Genomic DNA, 22,272 nt, shown 5'->3' with positions numbered 1-22,272 from the left:
CCAATCCTTTCGCCGTCAAGTTCCTCGCTCGCTCACTCAATTTCAGTCACACACACGCCCAGGTTCCGTTCCATCTCAGCGAGACTTGAAATCATTTGGAGGGAAACAGTGGACAGCACATGCAGCACAGCACGGCACGGCACGGCACGGCACGGTGTTCTGTTCAGTCTGTTCTGTTCATTTTGCCATTTCTCAGCTGAGGTGGTTTTCTTCGTGCTCTGCTCTGTCCTACTTTGCGCTGTCTTTCTCTCCTCCCATCACCCAATCTTTCCCTGATTCTTTCTCTTCATTGTCTAGACTTCCATTCTGGTTTTCTGCCTAGACATGAAACTGGGCTTTATACCTCGTCTCCAACGCAGCCTTGATCGCATCACAAGTCTGTTTGGCGTCGCCGAACAGCATTCTCGTGCCGGGCATGTAAAACATTGGATTGGGGACGTCGGCTAAACGACAGTATGGGTCAGCGATGTTCTAACGACTTTCCTTCCGCAGTTCCTTCTTTAACTCAGAACGAATTACTGCGTAACTCGTCACTTCGTGACTCGTACTCACCATAACCACTACTCATCCCCCTCTTCATAACAATAACATTCTTGCTCTTCCAAGCATGCAACACCGGCATACCCGCAATCGGCGACCCCGGTTCAAGAGCCAGTGGATTCACCGTATCATTTGCGCCAATGACCAGCGTCACGTCCGTGTCCGGGAAATCGTCGTTGATCTCGTCCATTTCCAAAACAATATCGTAGGGGACAGATGCTTCAGCGAGCAAAACGTTACATTGGCCTGGCATCCGGCCTGCGACGGGGTGGATGGCGAACCGGACGTTGACGCCCTTGCTGCGGAGCAAGGAAGTGATTTCCGCGATGGCGTATTGCGCTTTGGCGACTGCCATGCCGTAGCCGACGACCTTGAAAATTGACAACGTGTTAGCGAAGCGGATCCCACGCAGAGCTCGGACAACGATCACTGTCAGCAGCAACACTTACAACAATCACATTCTCGGCACTGGCCAGTGCGTCCACGGTATCTTCGACGGTCGTCTTGACCACTTGTCCCTTGACTTCTTGGTTGGTCTGGGCGATGGGGGCGATTCCGCCGAAAAGAACGTTTGTGAGGGATCGGTTCATGGCGACACACTGTGTGACAATATGGTAAGCATTGATTTAGTTAGGCGGATCGGATCTGAAGATTTTGCGGCAAAAGACAAGCCAATGTTGGATCGAATCCTGTTCAATAGGCTACTGCAACTTACCATGATATATGACAGGATAGAACCGCTGACGCCAATCAGCGATCCTACAGTTAAGAGGAGTGGATTGTCCAGCATGAATCCCTCGGCGACCAATGCGAACCCGGAATATGCGTTGAGCACGGTGATGACGACGGCTACAAGTGACAAATAGTCAGTATGCTGCAAAGCCATGGATGGACGTAGATGTCACCCCAGTCTCGGGTTGCTAACACAAAACAAAGTTGATATCACGTACGCATATCAGCCCCTCCAATGGCAGCTGTGGTGGTATATCCCTGAGTAAAGCTCAATGCAGTGTTGGCCGAGAGACAAACGGCCGCCACAGCAGGTGCTCCAGGTGCCATGGTCAAGAAAGCTCCCATGGTGCCGGCATTCGCGGCGACCAGGGACGCATTGACAAGATGTCGGCCAGGGATGACGGTTGGACGCGAGGACATACGGCCTGCGAGTTTGAGAAAGGCGACGATGGAACCAGTAAATGTGATTCCGCCTGCACAGCAACAATAATTAGCATTTGCTGGGGTCGCTCACAACTAGACAGACAAAACTGTAAAAACATACCAATGAGAACACCAAGATATGCTGTGACCATGTGAAGGGTGGAAATGTCGGAGACATGAGCGAGCACGCTTCCTATGCTGGTAAACACTGCGGCAAGGCCCACCACCGAATGCAAGGCGGCAACTGTCTGGGGCAGCTCAGTGGGCGTGATCCGTCGCCCGATAAGAGCACCTGTTATACAAGAGTGAGATAAAATCCAAATAAAGATGGTCAATACTTCAAGTTGTGGCTTGACGTACCAATAATCCCTCCAACTGTTGCAATGGCTCCAAATTGAGTCAGCACTTCTGGTGAGAAGCCGACTGCTCCCAAAGAGGCTATGATCCCTGCAAACACGCCTAGTATCCCCATAAAGTTGCCGGTCCTTGCGGTAGCCTGGGATGCTAGACCGGAAATAGACCCTGGTGCAGGAGAAATCAGTATCACCATTCGTACTGGTTTGTGTGGTCAGACCTCACCTATGCAGAGAAGACTGCTAACCAGGTACCCGGCTTGCACCAACCCGGCCATGCCAGTACTCGCAGCTGCGATAAAACCGCCACCAAATAAGACACCAGGGATTGCATACAGCCAGGGATATTCCGGAGGATCGGTGGGCCGTTTGAACATGTCCAGCATTCGTTTGGTGATGACGAACCCACCCGAGATGTTCACAAAAGCAAGGAGCACAGAAAGGGCCCCTAACACCTGTGGCACTGTCTCGGGGAGATACCCTCCGCCCATAATGAAAAATCCACCTACACCAACGATGCCGGAAATGGCGTTGGTGACACTCATCAGAGGCGAATGGAGCGCCGGAATCACGCCCCAGACCGATCGGTAACCGATCAACCCAGCTAGACCGGCAGTGAACATGCTACCCATGAAGAGCGGGCTGGTCAGTTTTCCAAGTGCAAGAGCGGCAGTCATTCCTCCCGTCACCGCCGCCACGTTTCTCGTTTGCTTCTCCCAGGGAGTAAGTTCGACAGGCTTGGCTTCGAGCAACGGCTGTGGCTGGGCCGGTGCTGGCGGAGGCGCTGGTCTTGGAGCTGTAGGGAGGATCTGACCGTTGTGAGTGACTATAGAGCCACGGACAACCTCGTCTTCAAGGTCGACCCCGAAATGGTTGTCCTTGGGAGCCAAGTACAAGAGGAACTTGGTGATATTGTTCGAATAGAGGCTCGTAGACTGGGTCGGAAGGCGAGAGGCAAAGTCTGTATATCCTATAACGGTAACATGGTTGTGGACAGTCAGTTTACCCGGTTGCGTGACTTCGCAGTTCCCGCCGCCCTCTGCTGCAAGGTCGACGATGACAGAACCCGGTTTCATGGCGCTAACCATCTTTTCGGTGATGAGTTTGGGCGAAGGCTTGCCTGGGATCTGGGCGGTTGTGATGACGATATCCACATCTTTGCACTGTTCCATGAACAGTTTCATCTCGGCCTCGATGAATTCCTTGGACATTTCTTTGCTGTACCCACCAGCTCCACCGCCTTCCTCTTGGATATTGACCTCGAGGAAGTCGGCCCCAAGAGATTGGACCTGTTCTCGCGCTGCGGACCGGGTGTCAAACCCACGTACAATCGCGCCCAGACGACGAGCCGTCGTGATGGCGCTCAAACCTGCCACACCTGCCCCGATCACAAGGACTTTGGCGGGAGGGATCTTGCCCGCAGCAGTGACTTGGCCCGTCAGAAAACGACCAAAGTGATTCGAAGCTTCGAGCACAGCCTTATAACCTGCAATATTCGCCATGGAGCTGAGAGCATCAAAAGCTTGGGCTCGAGATATTCTGGGAATCATGTCCATGGCGAATGCAGTCACGCGACGTGAGGCCAGAGCCTCAACCAGGCTCTTGTTCTGAGCAGGCTGAAGAAACGAGATCGTGGCAGCGCCTTCTGGAATTCGGGAAACTTCAGTCTCGATGTTAGGAGGACGGACTTTGAGCAAAATGTTGCTTTCGGACCACACGGTCTGGCGATCCACGACGGTGGCGCCCATGTGTTCGTACACTTCGTCTCCATATTGAGCTTCGGCGCCAGCACCACGCTCAACGAGCACGCGACGGAAGCCCTTCTTAAGGAGCAAGGGGATGTTTTGCGGCGCCACTGCCACGCGACGCTCTCCAGCATGAGTCTCTGCCGGTACACCAATAGTGAGTTCTGAGTAAGGGACCGGGCCAGCAGTTAGATCAGCCTTGAGTCGCGACCAGACCGTGACTGCTCTTGGAGGGAGTTGAATAAGGCTTGTGTGTCTTCCCGCCTGCGGAATCCTGCCGCGAGAATACGAATGCACACGTTTTCTAACTTGCTGTGTGCAACCAGAAATTACACTCAGTCTGGGAACTGCACCGATGTTAGGACCCTGGATGCTCAGATACCCAGAAGCGGTTCACTTGGAAGGCCTACTTTGATCCAGAAGACTCATGCCACTCCTGGCTGATAACTTTGCCGACAGGGTTGTTGTAAACCCGCTGTGTGCCATCATGGGCGGGTGGCGTGTCTTACCGCCAATGGACCGACAGGGACTTGATTTTCAGACTGCAAAAGGCGGAAATGTGCTGCATGTCAAGAATAAACTCCGACCTAACCCACAATCTACTGCATGTTCTCAAACGTGGGAAACTTGCGATCTAGAACATGCGCGAGTAACTGGAAGGAGACCGAAAATTGAAGGGAAAGGACCGCGGATTGAGGACGTGGCAGATCAGTCAAGCAGCCAATTCATGCACGGGCAACGAGCCGCCGGACTGGATGTCTGCCTCCTGAATGGAAGCGGGAGTGAGGGATAAATTGGTGATAATGCCGAGGATAAAGTCCACCTGAAACGTCGAAATGGCTGAAATAATGAGGACTGGCAGACGCGCACAACTAGAGATGATCAACTGTGCATGGTTACATCTGCGCCCAGCCTTCGACGCGCTGTCACCGCGATGCCCATCTTTCGTGTCCTCTGACCCTCCCCCAAGGTGGGGGTGGAGCTGTTAAACGTGTGATTTGCGGGGAGGAAGAGGCAGGCATGTGGAGGACCAGACGGGGCTGTTCAGGGATCAACCACAAAACAGTGTGGATAAGGTGGCATGGTTTGCACAGCGGTGTCCCCAACCCAGCTCTTGGTTTGCGCATGTCAGGCTGTGCCCCTTGCACAAGTATGTATATATCAGGCATTATGACCCTGCAGCTGTCAGTGATACAAATCCTGTCGATTGACGCTCGACAACGATCCATAGGTATCCAGTAGCGTCATATAAACATTCATAAGTACATTGGTCCCACGGGGTCTTCATTGACTCCTACGAAGCGCCGTTTGCGATCCGAGTCGTATGGTCGAAGCCTAGGTAGACCACCGCCATAGAGGTGCCTCGGAGAGGGACCAGAAGACCGGGAGTCCAGAATCTGTTTCTTTTCGCATCAGGCCCTTGTATGACGCCTACACGATCTTGAAGATATGACTGTCATGCATCATTATGCGGCAACTCGTGATCCAACCCGGCAATGGGTTCCAGGAAGCCTCGGAAGGTAGTCTTGGAGATGATCCAATTCTTCTCATGGTCGTCTTTGATGGAATTGGAATTGGTAGAACCATCAGCACCTTCTTCGTCGGTGCAATTTCCACGGTATTCCTCGATATCTAGGGTCCATCTCATACCATAACCTCGACTGTTCCTGATTTCGTATACGGCTACGCCATGATGCAGGAGCATGACATTCTTCCAGACGGCTTCCGACAACATTTGCTCTAGAATCCCCCGTGCTATTTCTGTCTTATTCTCATTACTGCCAACGGGCTTGGTCCAGAAGGGATGTGGACGACCATGTTCAGATGATGCTCCACCGCGTTCAAAGTGTTTGCAGAGAGCCACGGCGCCGGAGGACATGCGAGTTTTGGGCCGTGGAGGCGCATTGTATGTCTCGCGGAGGGTGTCGTCCGCAGGCGGCAGGAGGAACAGGGTGCCTTGGGTTCTAACGAGGCCGGCGTTGCGGTATTTGATCTCAGCTTCTCGAGGCTGCGAAGACCATGGAAGCTTCAGCGAGGGATACATCTCATCAAGGTCGACCTTGGTGTCCATCGCGGAAGAGGATCGACGGATTTCAATCGGAAGACTGCTGCAGCCTGGGGTAGACTCCTCGATGGCCGCCCTTGTAAGAATGTGCCTGACATTATAGCGACTAGTCTCTCGACGAGGAGATTGATCTATTCGCCATGTGACAATGTCAATCAAAGTCCAAGGACGTAGAATGGATGGAGGGCGCAACGGTGGTGGATGGATCACTCAAGAAAAAGTGGCTGGCACGAGCTGAGAGAACACCCGGAATTATGATTTTCCGACGAGGCTGTCCTTTGACTACTCCCGTGTGGTATTGCCATGTCAACTCCTGCTGCAGTACCGAACAGCGACAGCGTGAACAGGCAGATGAACCTTCTCCGAAAGCGGCCTCATCAAGAACGTGAAAGGGTATGATTTTTGTTATATACGGTAGGTTCATCATCGTATATGAACACCGCCCCAGTGGCTTTGTAGGCACGCAAGGCTGAGGAGACTGCTAGACTGAGCCTCGAGGGCTTACCATCACCCCGTTTTACATGGTAACATGTATCTCCTCTTAGTTCACTGCTGCCACTGCAGTGCAGAGAAGGTCTGAAAGTAAAGTCATCATCTCTCATTATTGGGTCCGCTCCCTCCCCCAACACCCCTTTCCCGCTATCCCTCCGCTCCACTTCCGGTGGATCTCCCGCAACCAAAAAATTTCACACCGACACAAGAGTTAAACATCCACAATCCTATTCCGCAATCGACCATAGGATTGAGAATACAGCGCTTCCCGTTCGCTCAGCGGTACTTAAGCTCAATGCCGGTCAGTTAGTACTAAAGTCGGTGACGATTTGGGAATCCTGACTGTCGATTGTTTTTTGCTTTTTGCGTTTTCTGGTCCTTCTTCCACTGCCATTGCCAGTGCCTCGCCGGCTTGTCGGCTTTCTCCAACTGGATACGAAGTTGTACGGTAGTTGTGAAAAAGAATTCCGTTGTTGAGATTGTTAAACAACACTTGCAGTGTCTCAAGCTTGATACATGCCTGTCCGGACACGCGACGACGTTCCATGACACCTCACCTCCCAAGCTTGGCATTGGGTTCGTCGAAGACCAGACAAGCCCCGGCGAGACCGCCAGAGGAGTCATTGGGATTGAACTGATCGTTGCCGTAAAGGTAACTTGCAGGCAAAATCTGTCAGGGTCAAATCGGCGGCGGTGGAAACATATCTCGCGCTGTGGTGACGGAGACCATATCTTCGTCCATAGGTTTATCCCGCTGGTGCCCAGATCGAGCCGTACAAGTCTTTGAAAAGGAGGTTCGGCAACAGTTGAGACTGCAGGCAGGATGTGGGGTATCGGCCCAGCAGTATTGCGGTATGTACTGGCCCCAGCTATCGTCGTAAAACCGCGTTGGAGGAACGTTCTGCTCGATAGCGAGTGAGACGGCGCATCATAACTTGGCTGTGGCCTGCTGTTCTGTCCATTTCTTCACCAGCTCATTCTCTCGCTGCAAGAAATGCTTCTGCATATTGGTGGTGATCTTTTCCACTTCCTGATCGGTAAGCGTATTAAGGCTCTGTATGTCTATTTCTTCAAACTGTATCGGGTTCGTTTTGGCCTTGGCCCAGAGAGCGGTGCTGCTGGAGCTTGGAGACGAGCCGCTGACCACTTCCAAGCAGAACTGGGCCCATCTCTCGAAACAATCCTTGCCCATGGGCGAGGTTGGAAAGATCATGGCAAAGCAATGCGGCATTCCCTCGTAGCCCACGAAGTTGACCATTCCGCCTCCCTGGGCCATCCTGCGCGCAAGCACCTCAACTTCGTCTTCAAGAGTCTCGTTCCCCACACACATCCAGATAGGTGGCATCCCTTTCCACAAACCTGGATGGGCTTGCATGGGCGAAACCAGAGGATGTAACATGCTCGAGGCATTACAGAAGATGTCGGCGCGAGGAGGCGATGTAGGCCAAAACTCATCTGGCAATGGTTCGGTGTTCGAGAGTCCCGTGTGACCGAGAGGCTCGAGGTAGTCGTAGTGGGCGTTGGCGATATTGGAGGGCAGTGAACGGGTGATGTCCACCCAGGGGGAGTTGACGGCAACGCCAGCAGGCAGCTGAACCGGAACATCAGTGCCGTGGAATCTAATGGTGCTGGTACCCATTCTCTGCAGGGCTAGAAGGAGTTGCATCAAGGCAATGGCCAGATTGCCTCCTGCTGACTCCCCGGAAAAGACAATGTTTTCCGCCGGTACAGGCTCGTGAAGTGACCCTGAGGGTGGATGTAGGAGAGATAGGTAAGCCACCAAGGCGTCGAGAAGTTGTGCCGGGAAAGGGTGCTGCGGTGCGAGCCGATATCTGACTGAGTAGCACCGCCCTCCCGTCAGCTTCGCCAGACGTGTCGTCGTGTCGCGAACGCTCGCGGGGTCCATTAGGTAATATGCGCCGCCATGGAAGTATAGTATCGTGACGGGCGAGGAGACGTCCTTCATCAGGAGTTTGTACTGTTCCGGCTCTGGCAAATCGGGTCTGGGCGTGTTGGGAGGAACATTTTTTCTGTAGCCAGTCCACTCGGCTTCCACAGCTGCAATGTCAGGAACAGCATATTCCTCGTTGCCATATCCCAACTCTTTGATAGCACTGCACAGTACATCTCTGACCCCACCGTCGTCCTGAGGTGGAGGGACTGTTACTTTTGCCACGACCGTCGGGCCCTTAATGGGAGGACCTCTCGATGAGTAGCGTTGCATAAAACCTATAGTGCGTCTTGCGCTGGTAATATCTCGCAGGAGAACTACAGCGACTTCAGTCTTCACATCCTGTTTGGACGAACTCTTGGAAAGGGATAGCGCGTTGAGAAGGGCGGTCTTGATGATAAGTGGCAGCCGGGGGAACAGGAGTCTCAGCAGTGTCCGCAGAGAGGTCTCCATCATCTAAACAGACAACGACAACAAGACGCCACCGCGATAGTCTAGCACAACGAACGAGATGAAGACAGAGAACAACAGCAGGATGGAAGTTGTATGATTGTGAGGCGTTTGTAACAGGCTCATCGTCGGTCTCAGTCGCTGATACCGAGGCTGGTGGCTATACAATCAATTGTACCCTGGCACGGTGGTAGCTTCACATGCCAACGTCATCGATGCACTGAGCCAGAGAAGGCGAGCCCGTGCAACTTGAAAACTTCTACAACACAATGCATCTCAATAATAGATGCATATACTCATATGCTTCAGAGAAGGAAATCAATCTACTGACAAAGTTCATATTCCAGTGGCCGGTAGTCCAAAACCGGGGAGTGACACCCAAACTTAAAGGCATGGCGCATCACAGCTAGACTTTGTCCTCCGGTTATTCCAGAACGCTGTTCCATTCTGAATTGCAACATGAACTGGAATCTTGCGATCTTCTGCTCAACTACCTCGGATCAGACAACTGGAGCGCTTCGACAACATAACAGACTGTAACTCGATCAAGTCCGTGGGTGCGGAGAGAAACGGTGTCGAAGAGAAGAGCAACAGAGAAAGAGACTGGAAGAGCGATTTAACCTTGGCCTCATGACCACTACCAGCTCGGACTATCAACGGGAAGATGCATTTTTGGGAGGCAAACGGAAGGCTCATCCAGGGCTCTCCAGGGCTCGTCCCCCGCGGTATCACCATCAGGGGTAAAGAGGGTCTCCAACTGTCCCTGGAAATTCTCGTGGAGAAAGAAAGGCCAAAGCCACAGCCACGGCTTATGGATACAGCTTCTCGTTTCGTTGCGTGTCTGCCTGGGTGCAGAAACGTCAGGGGGTGCCAGAAGATCCTCAAGACGACGCTCCCACAAGGCTCAAAGGCTCCCAACTACACTCGCTTGTCGTCCGCTATTTTTGGCTGCCGTCAAGCCAACCGTTGCGACAGCAATTGTAATTATATTCGACCAATATATTTATCAATCACACTCCAGCACCCAATGATGATGTGAAGTCTGGCGCAAAGAAGGATGCTGTGTACCTTGTTGACTCTACCAAGACCACCATAGAATCATCTTTTGCGAGGATCACCTACTTGTACTCCACCACCAACCTCTTCGGGACATCCGAAAATCGCACATAGATAGTGCCTGTGGTGCCTTCACGTCAGTTGTTGTCATTCAGAGTTCAGAAAAAGGGCGCACGGCTTGACCTAACGCAGGAAGACCCTCGGAACTTATCTCTTACTACTGGATCACGATCCACCGATGCGCTTACCTATGTGCATGAGAATGCATCACGATGGATGTTATCAATTTCTCGTGTTTCTTGGGGGCCCGGAGGCTCTGACTCTACAGTACAACTAGGCTGAACCGTTTTCTCAGTGGACGAGACCATTCGGTTAATGCACCAGAAGGGGTCCAGTGTCCGCCACCTCTCGCTCCAAGCCGCCAATTTCCCCTGTCCCCAGACTCCTCCTAATCCCGCGGTACTGGGTCTGGCTGTATTGCTGCTACTACTGCTGCAAAGAGCACCGCGGCCATAAATCAATACATTCCAGCGAGGAAGGGAAAAACACGAAAGTTTGTGCTACTATTCCTGCGGAGAACGCCCTGTTTCCGCCTTGTGCCTTGGCCGAACATTCCCGACCCCCGGGTCTGCTCGCGTGTGGGTTACTGTCATCCACAAGCCAGTACTTTTGACAGCGTGTATGCATGCATGTTACATCAACCACCATACTGAGCCTGACCGTTGGCTCTACCTGGTCTCAAGGCCACCGCGAGTATATAACGATATCTCAACCGACCGTGAGCCATTCCAACTGCCCCGTTCAATATCATGTTGCAAGAATGACCGGCCTTGGGCCTATCCCTCCATCTTCTGGTGAATATCATTCGCAACGGCGGATATAAGATTGTACCCGATGACGGGCGATAACTCATACATACCACTTACTACTATGAATTGGGACCAACAGAATCAGATCGCAGACAACGAGTCGCCAGACACGGCGTCACTGGGGTCGTGTGATCACGTTTCTGGAGTACTGGCATCCTCGTCGTCTCTTGGGACTGGCAATGGCAGTGGCAGGGAGAGCGGGATCAGCCAGCGACCAGGACCGCCACAGCAGCAACCAGCAACACAGCAGTCGCAAGCACAACACAAGACGCGGACTCTTGCGCCAAACTTGACGCGGCGGTCGCACAAGAAATCGCGGGGAGGGTGTTACAGCTGCAAGAACCGGAAGATCAAGTGCGGCGAGCAGAAGCCGACATGCAGCAGTTGTGCGTTAAAGGGGTTGACATGCATATATCCCACGGACACGACATCGCGCAACAACCACAATAAGTCGACCATGACCACAGCCCAACCACTGCCGGTACTGCGGCGCAATCCGACGACCGGGCCATCTTTTGCTGGTGATCCCGGCGGTATCGAAGGCGAAACCTCAACCTCCTTTTCCATGTTGGACATGCGGTTTTTCCACCATTTTTTGACAATGGCATTCCCACATCTGCCGGTCGACAACGACTCAGTATGGGTACACGAGATCCCCCAGTTTGCCGAGCAGCACGGGTACCTGATGCACGCGATCCTGTCGCTTGGGGCATCGCACCTGGGCCGGCTGACGGGAGTCGACTACCGGCGCGAGTCGCTGGTTCACCGGGGCCAGGCGCTGGCAGGCCTCAACCGGGCATTGAGCCACCAGCAGGGAACATTGCGATACGGCGAGTCTGACGCGATGCTGGCGTCCTGCTACGCGCTGACCTTCCAAGCGTCGTACATGGGCGACGGGCTGGCCGATTTCATCACCATGGTGCGCGGGTGCGCACTCACCACCTCCAAGATCCTGCAGGACCAGGCACCCACCGCTTTCAAGCTTGATCCGGAATCGCATTTCCGCTTCATGTCGCCCCGGCTGCACCGGCTGCCGGCCGTCGACCCCCAGCATCTTCGAGAAGGGCACCAAGCCCTGCAACACATCAGTGATGCCCTGAACTTGAACTTGTCCTCATTTGCGACTACAACTACTACTACCGACCGGGAGGCAGAAGTCAACTTCCACGCCGCCCTCGTCGACGTCATCGTCGGTCTTCAAACCAGCCCAGCCACGGGCTATCTACACTTCATGGCCGTTTACACCGTCTGGGCGGGCCTGGGTCACGACAGTTTCAAGTCATTTCTCGACCCAGACAATCTCGTGGCACAGCTGCTGTTGGCCTATTTTGTGGCTATCCAGCTGCTCATGGTCCCGCTCGCCACCCACGAGTGGGGTCGCCATCGTCCGGCTCCCGACCAAGCCCGTGCCCGCGCCAGAGTCCTCTTTGGAGTGGTCGAATGGGCCCATTCCATTTTTAAGCATTTGGGTCAAACGGAACTAAACGTCCATCTCGAATGGCCGCGCAAAATCGTCTCCATTGCCAACGCCGAGATCAGGGGTCTCCTTCTGCAGTCGCCCCCGGTCTTGCAGTTGCATTTGACCCCGACGACAGAAACTGACGATAATGATGACGGTCTCGGCGTCGGCGTCGGCGTCGTGGTCGCTGCTGCTGATATCGACCCGGAGGCCGTGGCAGATTTGAACCAACTCTGCGCGGCCCATCGTCAATTGTATACCACACCTTGATGAATGAAAGGACCACTCACTGAATGGACGACTAAATGGGTGTGGATTTGTGACTAACTACAATGTCGGGCCACGAGATGCTCGAGAACTCGGAGTCCGTTGGGCTGTGTACCATTGCGGAACGATTCGAATACGAATTCGGCTTTCTATTGTACTGTATCGACCGACATATTCTCCCCTCCTGCTCTCCTCTCGTGCAATCAGTCGACCAGTCGATCGATCGATTGACTTGGGAACAAACCCCAAAACTGAAGATTTCACCAAGACTCTCACCACAACAGTGTCGCGCAGCGGAGCGTCACCTTTCACTCGGACCAGAGCAAAGAAAGAATCCCAAGTCCAAAGTTTGCCTTCCCAAGCGATTCGACGAGTCGACCTCGGCTGTTCGTGGTCGAACACGATCACCACACCAGCAAAGCCGACCATGGGACAAAACGTGCGACAGTGATGTAAATTGTACAACGACGGTCCTAGACCGCGATACTGGTACTTTCTGTCTGCACATCTCAACTACCAACCTGCCTATGTAGGTATCTGTCTATCTACGGTACAACATGTACTTTATTTCATTCTCAGCCAATCCAGGAGGTCGCAAAAAAGCTCCAAAAGAAGAAAAGGGGGGTGTGGCACGACTCGACTTGTGGTGAATAAGGTACCCACCTATAAGGTACCCAAGAGTAGATAGGGTACCTAGTCGTCAATCACAGTACTACTGTCATACTGTCGTACTGATTGTACAATGTAGTCTGCAACACCAACACCAACACCAACACCAACCCTGAGCGACTCGGAATCTACAAATCTGCTATCCCACTATTTGCACAACATGAAGAATGAAGCAGGACAGAACATGACATGAACTGGTTTTCATGTCGCTGGCAGCGAGTAACCACTACTACTATAAACTGAGGACCGAGGTACAGCAGACAAAAGGTAGCCTAGCTAACATGTAGCGCTGTACGTTGCAAGATAAAGAAACACACTGGCACACAATACTTGATTCCGTCATGTTCGTCAATTTAGTACCTAGGTAATCAACATTGATCAGGTCATTATTCATTTGCATTTGCATCTTCGCTACGAAATGCGAACCCCGTCTAGAGGGACTAACTAGGTACTCTCCTCCTCCTCCTTCTTTCACCTATTAGTACACCAGACCCTTTCCTTTCCCCGCCAGTTGGTCGATTACAGAGGAAGGCAACTCTTATTCTAACCCATCCCGTCCCATCCCGTCCTGTCCTATCCATAAACCAAAGCTCGAACCTCAATGCTCTCCCGCCCCTTCGCACCATGCGGTGTTCTCGGATCCACAAACGCCGAATGCGGAACTCGCTGCGCAACACCATCGTTGCTACTATCATAGCACTTGAGCAACAATCTCTCATCATTATCCATTCCAGACCAATAATACCACCTCTGGTTCTGATTATATCTGACGCCCGCAATCTCACCCGACCAATCCGGATACCGCTGCTCGACAGGGACAAGATCTTGGGAATCACTGACCGTGCCGGCGGATGCAAACGCAAGCGGATGAGCCTGCACAACACCATTGATCGGTCGCCAGACATTAATGATCCTGAATCGTCCCTTGAGCAACTCGTCCGCCTCGTCGGGATCATGTTTCCGGACCCGCCACTCGGTCGAGCGGGCCGTCTGGTCGACATGGACTCGAGTCACAGGGGCACGGTGGGCATTAGGATCGGAGCGGCGGATCGTATGGTCGAAAATAGTCACTTTGTGCGCACCGGGGACATGGTCGAGCAACAGGCGCTCGACTTCGGGATAGTAGACTTTTCTGATGTGTTCGTCGTCGACAAACTCTGTTTCTTGTGAGGGGCCGACGTTCTTGATGGCCTCAAAGGCATCTTTGTCGAGATTGTAGTTGTCTTCGTGATCTCTGATATCGGACAATTCTACCTCGATGGCATCGTAGCCGAAGTTGCGCTGCGGTTGGCCTTCGGGTTGTTTGTTGATGTAGTTATATGGCTTGGATCCGTCGGCGGGGTCTTTGAAGAAGTTGAGTGAAGCCTTGACTGGGCCGCGGGGGACGTAGGATGGATCGTCTTGGGCTTGCGCCGTTCCGGAAAGGGTTGTTGTTGCGGAGGTGGTCTGGGTGGTGGTCGTCGACATGGTGGCGCGAGGTCGATTGATTGATTGATTGATTGATGCTGTTTTGGTTCCAGACTATGTAGGGTAGTGTTCCGGTGGCCTCAGATAGTATAAGCTCAGTTTGAATTGCCTTGCGATCAAGTTCAAGCCTTTGCGGCCATTGGGATAAATATATGCAATGGCTGAGTCGCAGTCGAAGCACGCAATGCGGCGTATATTAGAAATCGCAATCTCAGGGCGGCAACTTGAAGTCGACGTCATGCTTTTAATTGTCCATTAGCCGAGGCCCCGCCGCTTTAACCCCGCGATTTCCGATGGCCGGCGATCAACGAATCTCCGCAAAATGTCAATTCGACTGTAATGCGACTCGGTACTAATCATTGTGCCGCGTATCAAGCGGGAATATTAATCAGCCGCGATGTGTAAGCAAGCCCGTTCAAGTTCATACGCATCCGGCGCAGAAACGGACGCCCAGATTGGCCCCTACCACTGGTAGTTGGATGGTGTATTGATATGATTGACACCCTGACAATTGGCCAAGGTCGGATCCGGTTCACAATTCGCCCTCTTCGCTACCGTAATCGACCTTCTCGGCATCGTCCAAGTCATTGCCAGCGTCTTGCGTTGCAACCTCGGCAGGTCGACCGTCTGCTGCAACAGATCGCACGCGAGCGGTCGTGCCAGGGGATTTGCGGCCATTATTTTGTTCACCGACTCTATCGCTCTGCTGTTCTGGTTGGCGCGACACAGGAATCCGCTCTTGCTGTCCGTTGTTGTGTGATTGCCGCGGAGCTTGCGAAGAATTGTTGACAATATCATCGATTCGCTTCTGCACATCGTCGGCGGTAGTGATATCGTGTTTCTGGCTTCGGTCATCTGCAGGCGCCTGCTGTTGGGAACTGCGTTCAGATTGACCGGGCTCATTATCTTGAGATTCTCGACGTGACCTCTTTGGTGATCGTTGTACCGGTGCACCCGAACCCCATTCGCTCGATTCCCGCTCGTCAACGGCGTCTCTGTCCCGCTTGACCCCTTGGCTGCCACTTCGCGCACTGTCGGCAGGTGAGCGATCAGGTTGAGGCGTGGTGCCCATCCGAGTCTGATCGAACATGACAAGGTCGTCTTCTTTGGTGTAGGCATCCTTGTGACCTTGGCGTGGCAATGCTGGATTTTCATACACCTCGGCCATTAGATTACAGCCCCTTTGAATGTCAAGGATGTCAAGACCCAGTTGCTCCCACCACGGCCTTTCCCTCCCATCATCTGGCAGACTAACGCCTGCGAGCTTGACCCCCAGGTAAAGGGCGCAGCCTGCAATCGTCCTGGGAGCGAATTGGAGACACATGGTCGTGACAAGGGAGTCGTTGAGAAAAGCCCAAGATGCGTTACGCAGTGCTTTGTTCTCCTGCACGCCGTAGAAGCGGAGGAAGTCGTACAGTATCCGATACGGCTGTTCAAGTTGTAGATCGAAACACAGCGCCTCCAATAACAGATCTTCATTGTGTAGAATCGTGTCTCGCCATTTCCAGTACTCTTTGCTCTGTTCGTCCACCACCAGGTTTGGCTGTTTCTGAGCAACGCGACAACACGCAACCACCAGCTCCTTCATCTTTCGGTAGTTCTCCTCCACCTTGGTAGCCAAGAATAGCGCCGTAGCGGCAACAGAATAGTGGTGGAGGCCAGGCTTATTGTTCTGGACCATCGCATGGCGCATGAAGAACCTGTGCAGGTAGACGGCCGCTGTCGACAAGGTCAATTGGGGCAGTTTAAGCATGATTCCCACTTGCGTGATGAAGTTGACGCCCTTCTGACGGTTTGCCAGCTCTTGCGCGACCGGCATTCCTTCGACGATACTGGGAGCGAGGAGGAGCTCTTCGGGCGTGAACAGCCATTGTGATTGCGCTCTTTCGAGCACCGGGTTCGTTGAGAAGTTAGGAGAGGCATCGGACCGGCCGACATCTTTAAACGAGGGCATTTTCGGAATTTGGTGCCGTCAATGTTTGAAATGCTCTGATCAGTTTCGATTATAGAGAGGAAGAGGTTGTCAGATAGGACGCGCTTCCAAAATTCCAGATTGGCCGGAGGAGAACATTGGAAGCATGCCGGGAAAAGTTAGCTTCACATGGTCCATGAAACGCGCTTCAAACACTCATTGAGTGTGGTGTGCTTTTGTTCAAGCATGGGACAATACAATTCGGTCTTCATCGTTGGGCCTTTTGCGACAATCTTCAAGTCCTACGTAACACACGATAAAAATGTCTGGCAGGTTTGCCGAAAGGCATTTGACATCCGCGGTATGGACTTTTTGCAGCGCACCTTTCTCCAGAGACCCTCCCACTACAATTCCATTTCTTAGTGACACCGGCGGTTCTTAATAAATTTACAGTCATAACGCCAGTTGTGGTGAGATCTGACAATCTCTACTGTCAAAGTAGGATGCTATCCACTCTGCAATTGCTCACATGAAGGACCACGAAAGCTGGGCTACGCACACTCCACTGATTCTGAGTTGATCAGGCGGCAGCTGGTCCCCCGGAATTTCCTAACTCCACCCTCGTCCCTACCTACCAGTACGTTGTTGTATGTAGACCTCTCCCATGGATGTGGACCAAATCTTCGACTTCAACAGTTCCCTCGGGACGGACATAGCCGAAGCTACGATTCCGCTGCATCCCAGTTGCGAGCAAGCCATCCTCAGAATCGAAGAGGCGTCAATCGCAGGAGACCTGCCTACAGTACAACGCATATTCAATGAACTCCGCGGTAGCTCTGATCGTGAACATTGGCTCACGGGACCAGGGAGCAGTCTATTCCTTGCGATCCGAAATGGCCACAAAGCCGTCGTCGAATATCTTCTAAGGCAAGGCGTGTCTGTGGATATCAACCATATTCAGGCTGCCATAGTGAACAAGGACAAGCGTGTACTTGAACTATTCCTCGGATATGGATGGGATATAAACAAACCGATGGAATGGGCGGTTCCGCCACCACTTGCGTAAGTTTTGAGTTACTGCGAGCATTGCTATTTGATTACACTTTCCGACTTGTGTCCAATAGGCTGGCTGTCGAGGATGCAGACCTTGTCACTTGGTTCCTCTCGCATGGAGCAAACCCAGATGCCGGATGTCAGTTGGACTTGACACCATTGTCCTATGCTGTACAATATGCGCCCCTCGACATTATCAAAACGCTATTTGACCATGGTGGTTCTGTTCGAACAGGGCAGCTACTTCATTACGCTGTTCGTCGCGATCAACCAGACATCCTCGAAGTTCTAGCCTACCTCCTCCATAAAGGTGCGTCTGTGAACGACGTGATGTACCAGCATCATCCGGATTCCTACCGGCTACAACAAGCATTTGGACTTGGTACTCCTCTTCATGAGGCAGCTCAGCTTGGAAAGCTTGAAGTCATCCGGTTTCTCCTGGAGCATGGCTCTGATCCAAATGTCGTGGACTCCCTCGGGCAGACGGTTCTTGAACGCGCTACAACATATGGTCATGCAGAGGTAGCTGCCTTTCTGGACGACAACACGTCGACTACCCAACAGCCAACTCCGGACGGATGAAGCCGTTCTACTCGATCCCTTTCTGTTCGGTCAGGTATCGTCAAGCTCCCTTTTCTGGTGGGTGAGATATTCAAACGCTCCTCCCGCTCATCTTGCGTTCTAGGAAGACGAAGGCTCTGCTGGCCCTGCTCTTGGATGCATTGGCGCCTTGGGAACCAGACAATGCAACTTTAGCATATCGGCAAGTGTTGAGAGAGGGTCGTTTCTCCGTTCAGAGGAGTCCAAACATACCTACACACACTCTCCCTCTCAATCTATTAGTATTTGGACAGGAAGGTATAGTAACCTAGGATTATCCTAGGCCTTAGGTCGGCGCTACTACTACTGCCTGTGGCCTTGGACCAATATCTCAGTCGGTCATCAGGAGATGCACAGTCACAGCAGTACAAATTTGAATAACTAATATCTTGCTTGTACTTTTGGGAACCTACTATTACTACCACGAGGTCAAAGTTGCGGACCGGTTCCTTAGGACCGCCTTGTGAGGGCTGCTGGGGCGATCTCCACGTGCAGTCAGTCCCCAGAGCGTTCATGTGCCTACCTTGGACAACTGAGCAGTATGTACAACTGTAGTGTATCCATTCCCCTGCTGCCTGTCTCGCTCTGAGATTAAGTTGAAAACAAATACACTGGTTACCTGCAGTGGTATATAGCATATCCACGTTTTCACGTTGACGAATCAAGATTACCCAGCGATTACGCCATCGTCGTCTGTCGGACTGGGTGCTCAAAGAAGGATAAGGTACCAACTACTGCACAGCAAGGGTATATATTTTCTTCAATCACACATTTATCCCTCGCAATCGACCATAGGATCATTTGAGAAAGCAGCACTTCCCGTCCGCTCAATGGTACTTAAGCTCAATACCGGCCAGCTAGTAGCAATGTGGGTGACCAATTGCGAATCCTGGCTGTTGATTGTTTTTGCTGTTTTCGCAAATTCTGCTGTTTATTTTTTGAACAGAGGGAGGACTACCTACCTAGGTACCTAGGTACTATTCAGCAAGACTCTGTTCGATAATCATTGAACTCCAAAATGCAGTCTGTCTAGAATAGAATGTCGAGCTGAGGCACACTGGCACTTCTGGATAACTGGCAGGAACGAACATTTGTCAGGCACTTAACGACGGAGGCGTGCTTGAGGTAGAGAGGCCGGAAGGGACGGTTGACAGGATAACAGTGATCTCTGTAGACGGTATGGGCCCGAAATGTTTGCATATGTATGGGGAAGTAGATTTAGCATAGATGTAGATAAAGGTACCTACGTTTATACTAGAACGCGAGGTAAAGAGGCCGTCCGTACCCAGGTATGGTGAAGACACACTATGTACCGTAGCTCTATCCTCAGTGTAAATTTTCCGAGATATGAGACACTCGCCTGCCGTATCGTGCCCACATCAGGCCGCCCTGTACTTTTAATGTAGATATATCACTCTCATTCCATTCGGCATTCTTCGTTAAATTTCGTTCGTCGTGCCTGACATCACCCCGGGACGTACGCTGATCATATACCGCGGCGAGCCCGTCATCACAGATGAGGCACCCCGAAGCTGGCCAGGACGAGATTGACGATGCTCACGACCCCTTCGCCGAGGATGAGGCCGCTGGCAAGGACGATCACCTTGGTCTCAGTCCGTTGTTTCCAATTGACCCACCAGTAACTGATGATCCCACCGACAGTCCGGGCCAAGGTGAAGCTCGGAGTATTGTACATGCCAACGGCCACCGCAATGCCGCCCGGGATCCACGGATGGAGTGCTCGACACCAAGCCTTTTCCTCGCCGTGGGCCAAAAGGTATATCCTCAAGCAGGTGGTCGCGACGAAAATGACGCCAGCCACAAGTGCGAACTGCCATGCCATTGGTGGCAGGCCCTTCCCCGTGACCAATCGAGCGGTGAATATCCATACATACGCCGTCGGAATCTCAAACAGCTCGCCTGGGATTTGGTAGACCGAAACATAGAGCTTGTAGATGGCGGCCGAAACGAAAGCGCCCACAAGACTGCCGATCATCTGTCCATAGAACTGGGCTTTCGGGCTCGCCCCGATCAAGTGGCCGGCTTTCAGGTCTTGCAGCATGTCGCCAGCCTGTAGGGCACCAGCTTCGCTGACCGCTCCCGCAAGCAGGTTAATGACGATGGCATGGTTGGCATGTCGGCCCCTCAATGGAATCAGGGCAAACACCAGCTGCGTCAGCTTGGATATGCCAGACACTGGATTGAGATCCGTCTCTCCCTGGGCGCGCACGCCCATGATCGAGAGCACAAGCGCGAGTAGGATCGCAAGGATGTTCAAACTGATTGGCATGTATCTTCCAAACGTGACATGGATGCAGACAACACAGAGAACAAGGGTAAGTGGCAGGAGGATGGAGACGGTGCGGGCGGAAACAAGGTGATGTGGTGGCGCATCGTCGGGAAGCTCATCGGGTCCTTCTGCCGACCGCTTCTTGGGTTTCGAATGCTGTGATCGTGAGGCGCCGTCAAGGGCAAAGTAGCCGGTGAGATCCTTCCCAAGAAGGAACTCGGTCCAAGACGAACTGCTCGCAAAACGATCTTTTATTGCTCTGATCCACCCAGGACTATACCTGATCGTTGGAAGGAGGAGCAACCAGCCGAGGCTGACAATGGCGTCGGCAAGCATGATTGCCAAGCTGACCCAGACGATCCAACCTTTGCTCCCAGTCTCCCAGTCATCCACTGGTCCCGGAGCCCACCCGTTGTGTTTCGCTATTGGGCTGAGAACGGCCCAGCCAACAACAGCGCCGAGGAGCATGTGGAAGGTTGTTGCCGGTCCCATGATGATGCCTTGACCAACATATGCAGGCGAGGGATTCAGGTTCCACACCCAGGTATTGGCGAGATAGCTGCCAAAGACAGGCAGTCGGTGGAGTACCGGAAGAAAGTACTGGACCAAAGTGTAGATTCCAGATCCGGAGAAGGCGATGACCAGCAACCGAATTTGTTTCTTCCAGTCAGCTCGAATGTCTCGCTCGTCTGCCTGACTGGCTCGCTCATCCCTGTCACTGTCCCTTAAGAGTTCTTCACGCTCCTCCGTACCTTGCGTTGCAATCTCATCCGGTTTGGAACTGTCATCTTTGGCACCACCATGGAGAACAGAGATCATGAGGGCGGTGGCAGTGCCGCTAGGGAATTTTAACCGTTCACGGATGATGACCTGCTTGCGTAGAGGAACTGCGAAGACAACGCCGAACAGGCAGAGGCCAACACCCCAGATGAAAAGCCTCCATAAGCTCAGATCAATGGGCGCACCTTCACTTTTCTTGAGAAGGAACTCCAGACTGGGCATGACTCCAACGAAACCCAACCCCAAAGGCATTGTTCCGACAGCACCAGCTACTGTTTGCACAAGGACATTTTCCACGGGTGTGAAGGGGAGCGCGAGGTAAGGCGACAGCGCCTTGAAGACTGCGAAGCCAATCAAGGACGCCGGCATTGCCATGCCAGAGACCCATCCCGTCTGAAGGCCAAAGTATGTGTTTGAAAAGCAGATTATTATACCAATTCCTGTGCCTACCGCAAGTCCGCGAAAAGTGAAGTTGGTTCCATCAAGAGCTGAATCTGGCGCTGTCCGAGTAGCATAGCAGGCATGATCGGAGCGGGTTCGAGCGATGTCTCGTTGACTTCGTGTGAGAAGCGCCGGGGATGATGGAGCCGATAGCTCGTGGTCTTCAGGTTCGGAGGTAGAGGAGGAACGAGAGTGAGACCCTCTGTCGGGCGCCATGATTGGAATGTGAGTTATTGTAATAGAGTAGTCACCAAGAGGCCGAGCATCTCCATTCGGGGACTACTCAATGCGCAGTGGTGGTGACAAGGCTGTGAATGTGGGTGGTCAAATGCTGACGAATGCGGCGTGGTGTGGTACCAGTAGTGGGGGACATTTACCAGCGGTACCAGCGGTAGCAGCAAAAGGGAACTGCGTTAGATCGGACCATGGACATCTCGATGCTTAGGTTTGGATGGCATGGATCTGGCAGATTTGAAACAAGACTTCAATCCACTCGGGTCAATCCTGGTAAACCGTGGTGGTCAGGACTGCTCGCGTATCTCTGCGTCGAGAGGGATTTGTGATACAGACGTGCTCCAGCGGTGTCAGCGGCTCGCCCGACACGGTTTAGTGGAGAATGACTAAGAGCTCTTGTCACGTGTGGCCTGCGGATTAATGC

The 22,272-nt window shown here is 52.7% G+C and overlaps 8 protein-coding genes and 2 non-coding genes across 10 annotated transcripts; 4 read left to right on the top strand and 6 right to left on the bottom strand.

The window, feature by feature from the left end:
* Positions 1-318: 318 nt before the first annotated feature.
* Positions 319-4,279, bottom strand: HMPREF1120_01727 (uncharacterized protein; the record flags this gene model as incomplete). The annotated part of the gene is made up of 9 exons (XM_009155751.1): positions 319-443; positions 553-910; positions 990-1,139; positions 1,256-1,389; positions 1,491-1,745; positions 1,817-1,987; positions 2,056-2,217; positions 2,275-4,140; positions 4,204-4,279. 9 exons carry the CDS (start codon positions 4,277-4,279, stop codon positions 319-321), a joined length of 3,297 nt encoding a protein of 1,098 aa, XP_009153999.1.
* A 970-nt stretch (positions 4,280-5,249) lies between these two features.
* HMPREF1120_01726 (uncharacterized protein) lies at positions 5,250-5,864 on the bottom strand (the record flags this gene model as incomplete). Its single annotated transcript, XM_009155750.1, has 1 exon — positions 5,250-5,864. One exon carries the CDS (start codon positions 5,862-5,864, stop codon positions 5,250-5,252), a length of 615 nt encoding a protein of 204 aa, XP_009153998.1.
* A 331-nt stretch (positions 5,865-6,195) lies between these two features.
* On the top strand, positions 6,196-13,525 carry HMPREF1120_01724 (uncharacterized protein). Its single transcript, XM_009155748.1, has 3 exons — positions 6,196-6,272; positions 6,344-7,202; positions 7,508-13,525. Exon 3 carries the CDS (start codon positions 10,702-10,704, stop codon positions 12,403-12,405), a length of 1,704 nt encoding a protein of 567 aa, XP_009153996.1. The 5' UTR covers positions 6,196-6,272; positions 6,344-7,202; positions 7,508-10,701; the 3' UTR covers positions 12,406-13,525.
* Positions 6,589-6,704, top strand: HMPREF1120_09272. Its single transcript, XR_634391.1, has one exon. It is a non-coding gene; the product is annotated as a 5S ribosomal RNA (ribosomal RNA).
* Positions 7,279-8,754, bottom strand: HMPREF1120_01725 (lipase/esterase; the record flags this gene model as incomplete). Its single annotated transcript, XM_009155749.1, has 1 exon — positions 7,279-8,754. The coding sequence occupies one exon, from the start codon at positions 8,752-8,754 to the stop codon at positions 7,279-7,281; it is 1,476 nt and encodes a 491-aa protein (XP_009153997.1).
* Positions 13,526-13,644: 119 nt separating the features above from the next.
* HMPREF1120_01723 (uncharacterized protein) lies at positions 13,645-14,538 on the bottom strand (the record flags this gene model as incomplete). Its single annotated transcript, XM_009155747.1, has 1 exon — positions 13,645-14,538. The coding sequence occupies one exon, from the start codon at positions 14,536-14,538 to the stop codon at positions 13,645-13,647; it is 894 nt and encodes a 297-aa protein (XP_009153995.1).
* Positions 14,539-15,070: 532 nt separating this feature from the next.
* Positions 15,071-16,492, bottom strand: HMPREF1120_01722 (DNA-directed RNA polymerase; the record flags this gene model as incomplete). The annotated part of the gene is made up of 1 exon (XM_009155746.1): positions 15,071-16,492. The coding sequence occupies one exon, from the start codon at positions 16,490-16,492 to the stop codon at positions 15,071-15,073; it is 1,422 nt and encodes a 473-aa protein (XP_009153994.1).
* Positions 16,493-16,847: 355 nt separating this feature from the next.
* On the top strand, positions 16,848-19,420 carry HMPREF1120_01721 (ankyrin). Its single transcript, XM_009155745.1, has 2 exons — positions 16,848-17,512; positions 17,575-19,420. The coding sequence occupies exons 1-2, from the start codon at positions 17,115-17,117 to the stop codon at positions 18,083-18,085; spliced, it is 909 nt and encodes a 302-aa protein (XP_009153993.1). The 5' UTR covers positions 16,848-17,114; the 3' UTR covers positions 18,086-19,420.
* On the top strand, positions 18,889-19,008 carry HMPREF1120_09271. The gene has a single exon (XR_634390.1). It is a non-coding gene; the product is annotated as a 5S ribosomal RNA (ribosomal RNA).
* Positions 19,421-19,613: 193 nt separating the features above from the next.
* On the bottom strand, positions 19,614-21,542 carry HMPREF1120_01720 (uncharacterized protein; the record flags this gene model as incomplete). The annotated part of the gene is made up of 1 exon (XM_009155744.1): positions 19,614-21,542. The coding sequence occupies one exon, from the start codon at positions 21,540-21,542 to the stop codon at positions 19,614-19,616; it is 1,929 nt and encodes a 642-aa protein (XP_009153992.1).
* Between the last annotated feature and the right edge of the window lie 730 nt (positions 21,543-22,272).

This window comes from Exophiala dermatitidis, assembly GCF_000230625.1.
Source record: "Exophiala dermatitidis NIH/UT8656 unplaced genomic scaffold supercont1.2, whole genome shotgun sequence".
Classification (NCBI taxonomy): Eukaryota; Fungi; Ascomycota; class Eurotiomycetes; order Chaetothyriales; family Herpotrichiellaceae; genus Exophiala; species Exophiala dermatitidis.
This window is presented reverse-complemented; position numbering and strand designations above follow the sequence as displayed.

What these genes read in the sequence shown, in the direction of transcription:
- HMPREF1120_01724 (XM_009155748.1), top strand. Translation starts at nt 10,702, where the DNA reads ATGACGGGCGATAACTCATACATACCACTTACTACTATGAATTGGGAC.
- HMPREF1120_01721 (XM_009155745.1), top strand. Translation starts at nt 17,115, where the DNA reads ATGGATGTGGACCAAATCTTCGACTTCAACAGTTCCCTCGGGACGGAC. An exon ending in GCGGTTCCGCCACCACTTGC is followed by an intron (nt 17,513 to 17,574) that starts GTAAGTTTTGAG and finishes TGTGTCCAATAG; the next exon opens with GCTGGCTGTCGAGGATGCAG.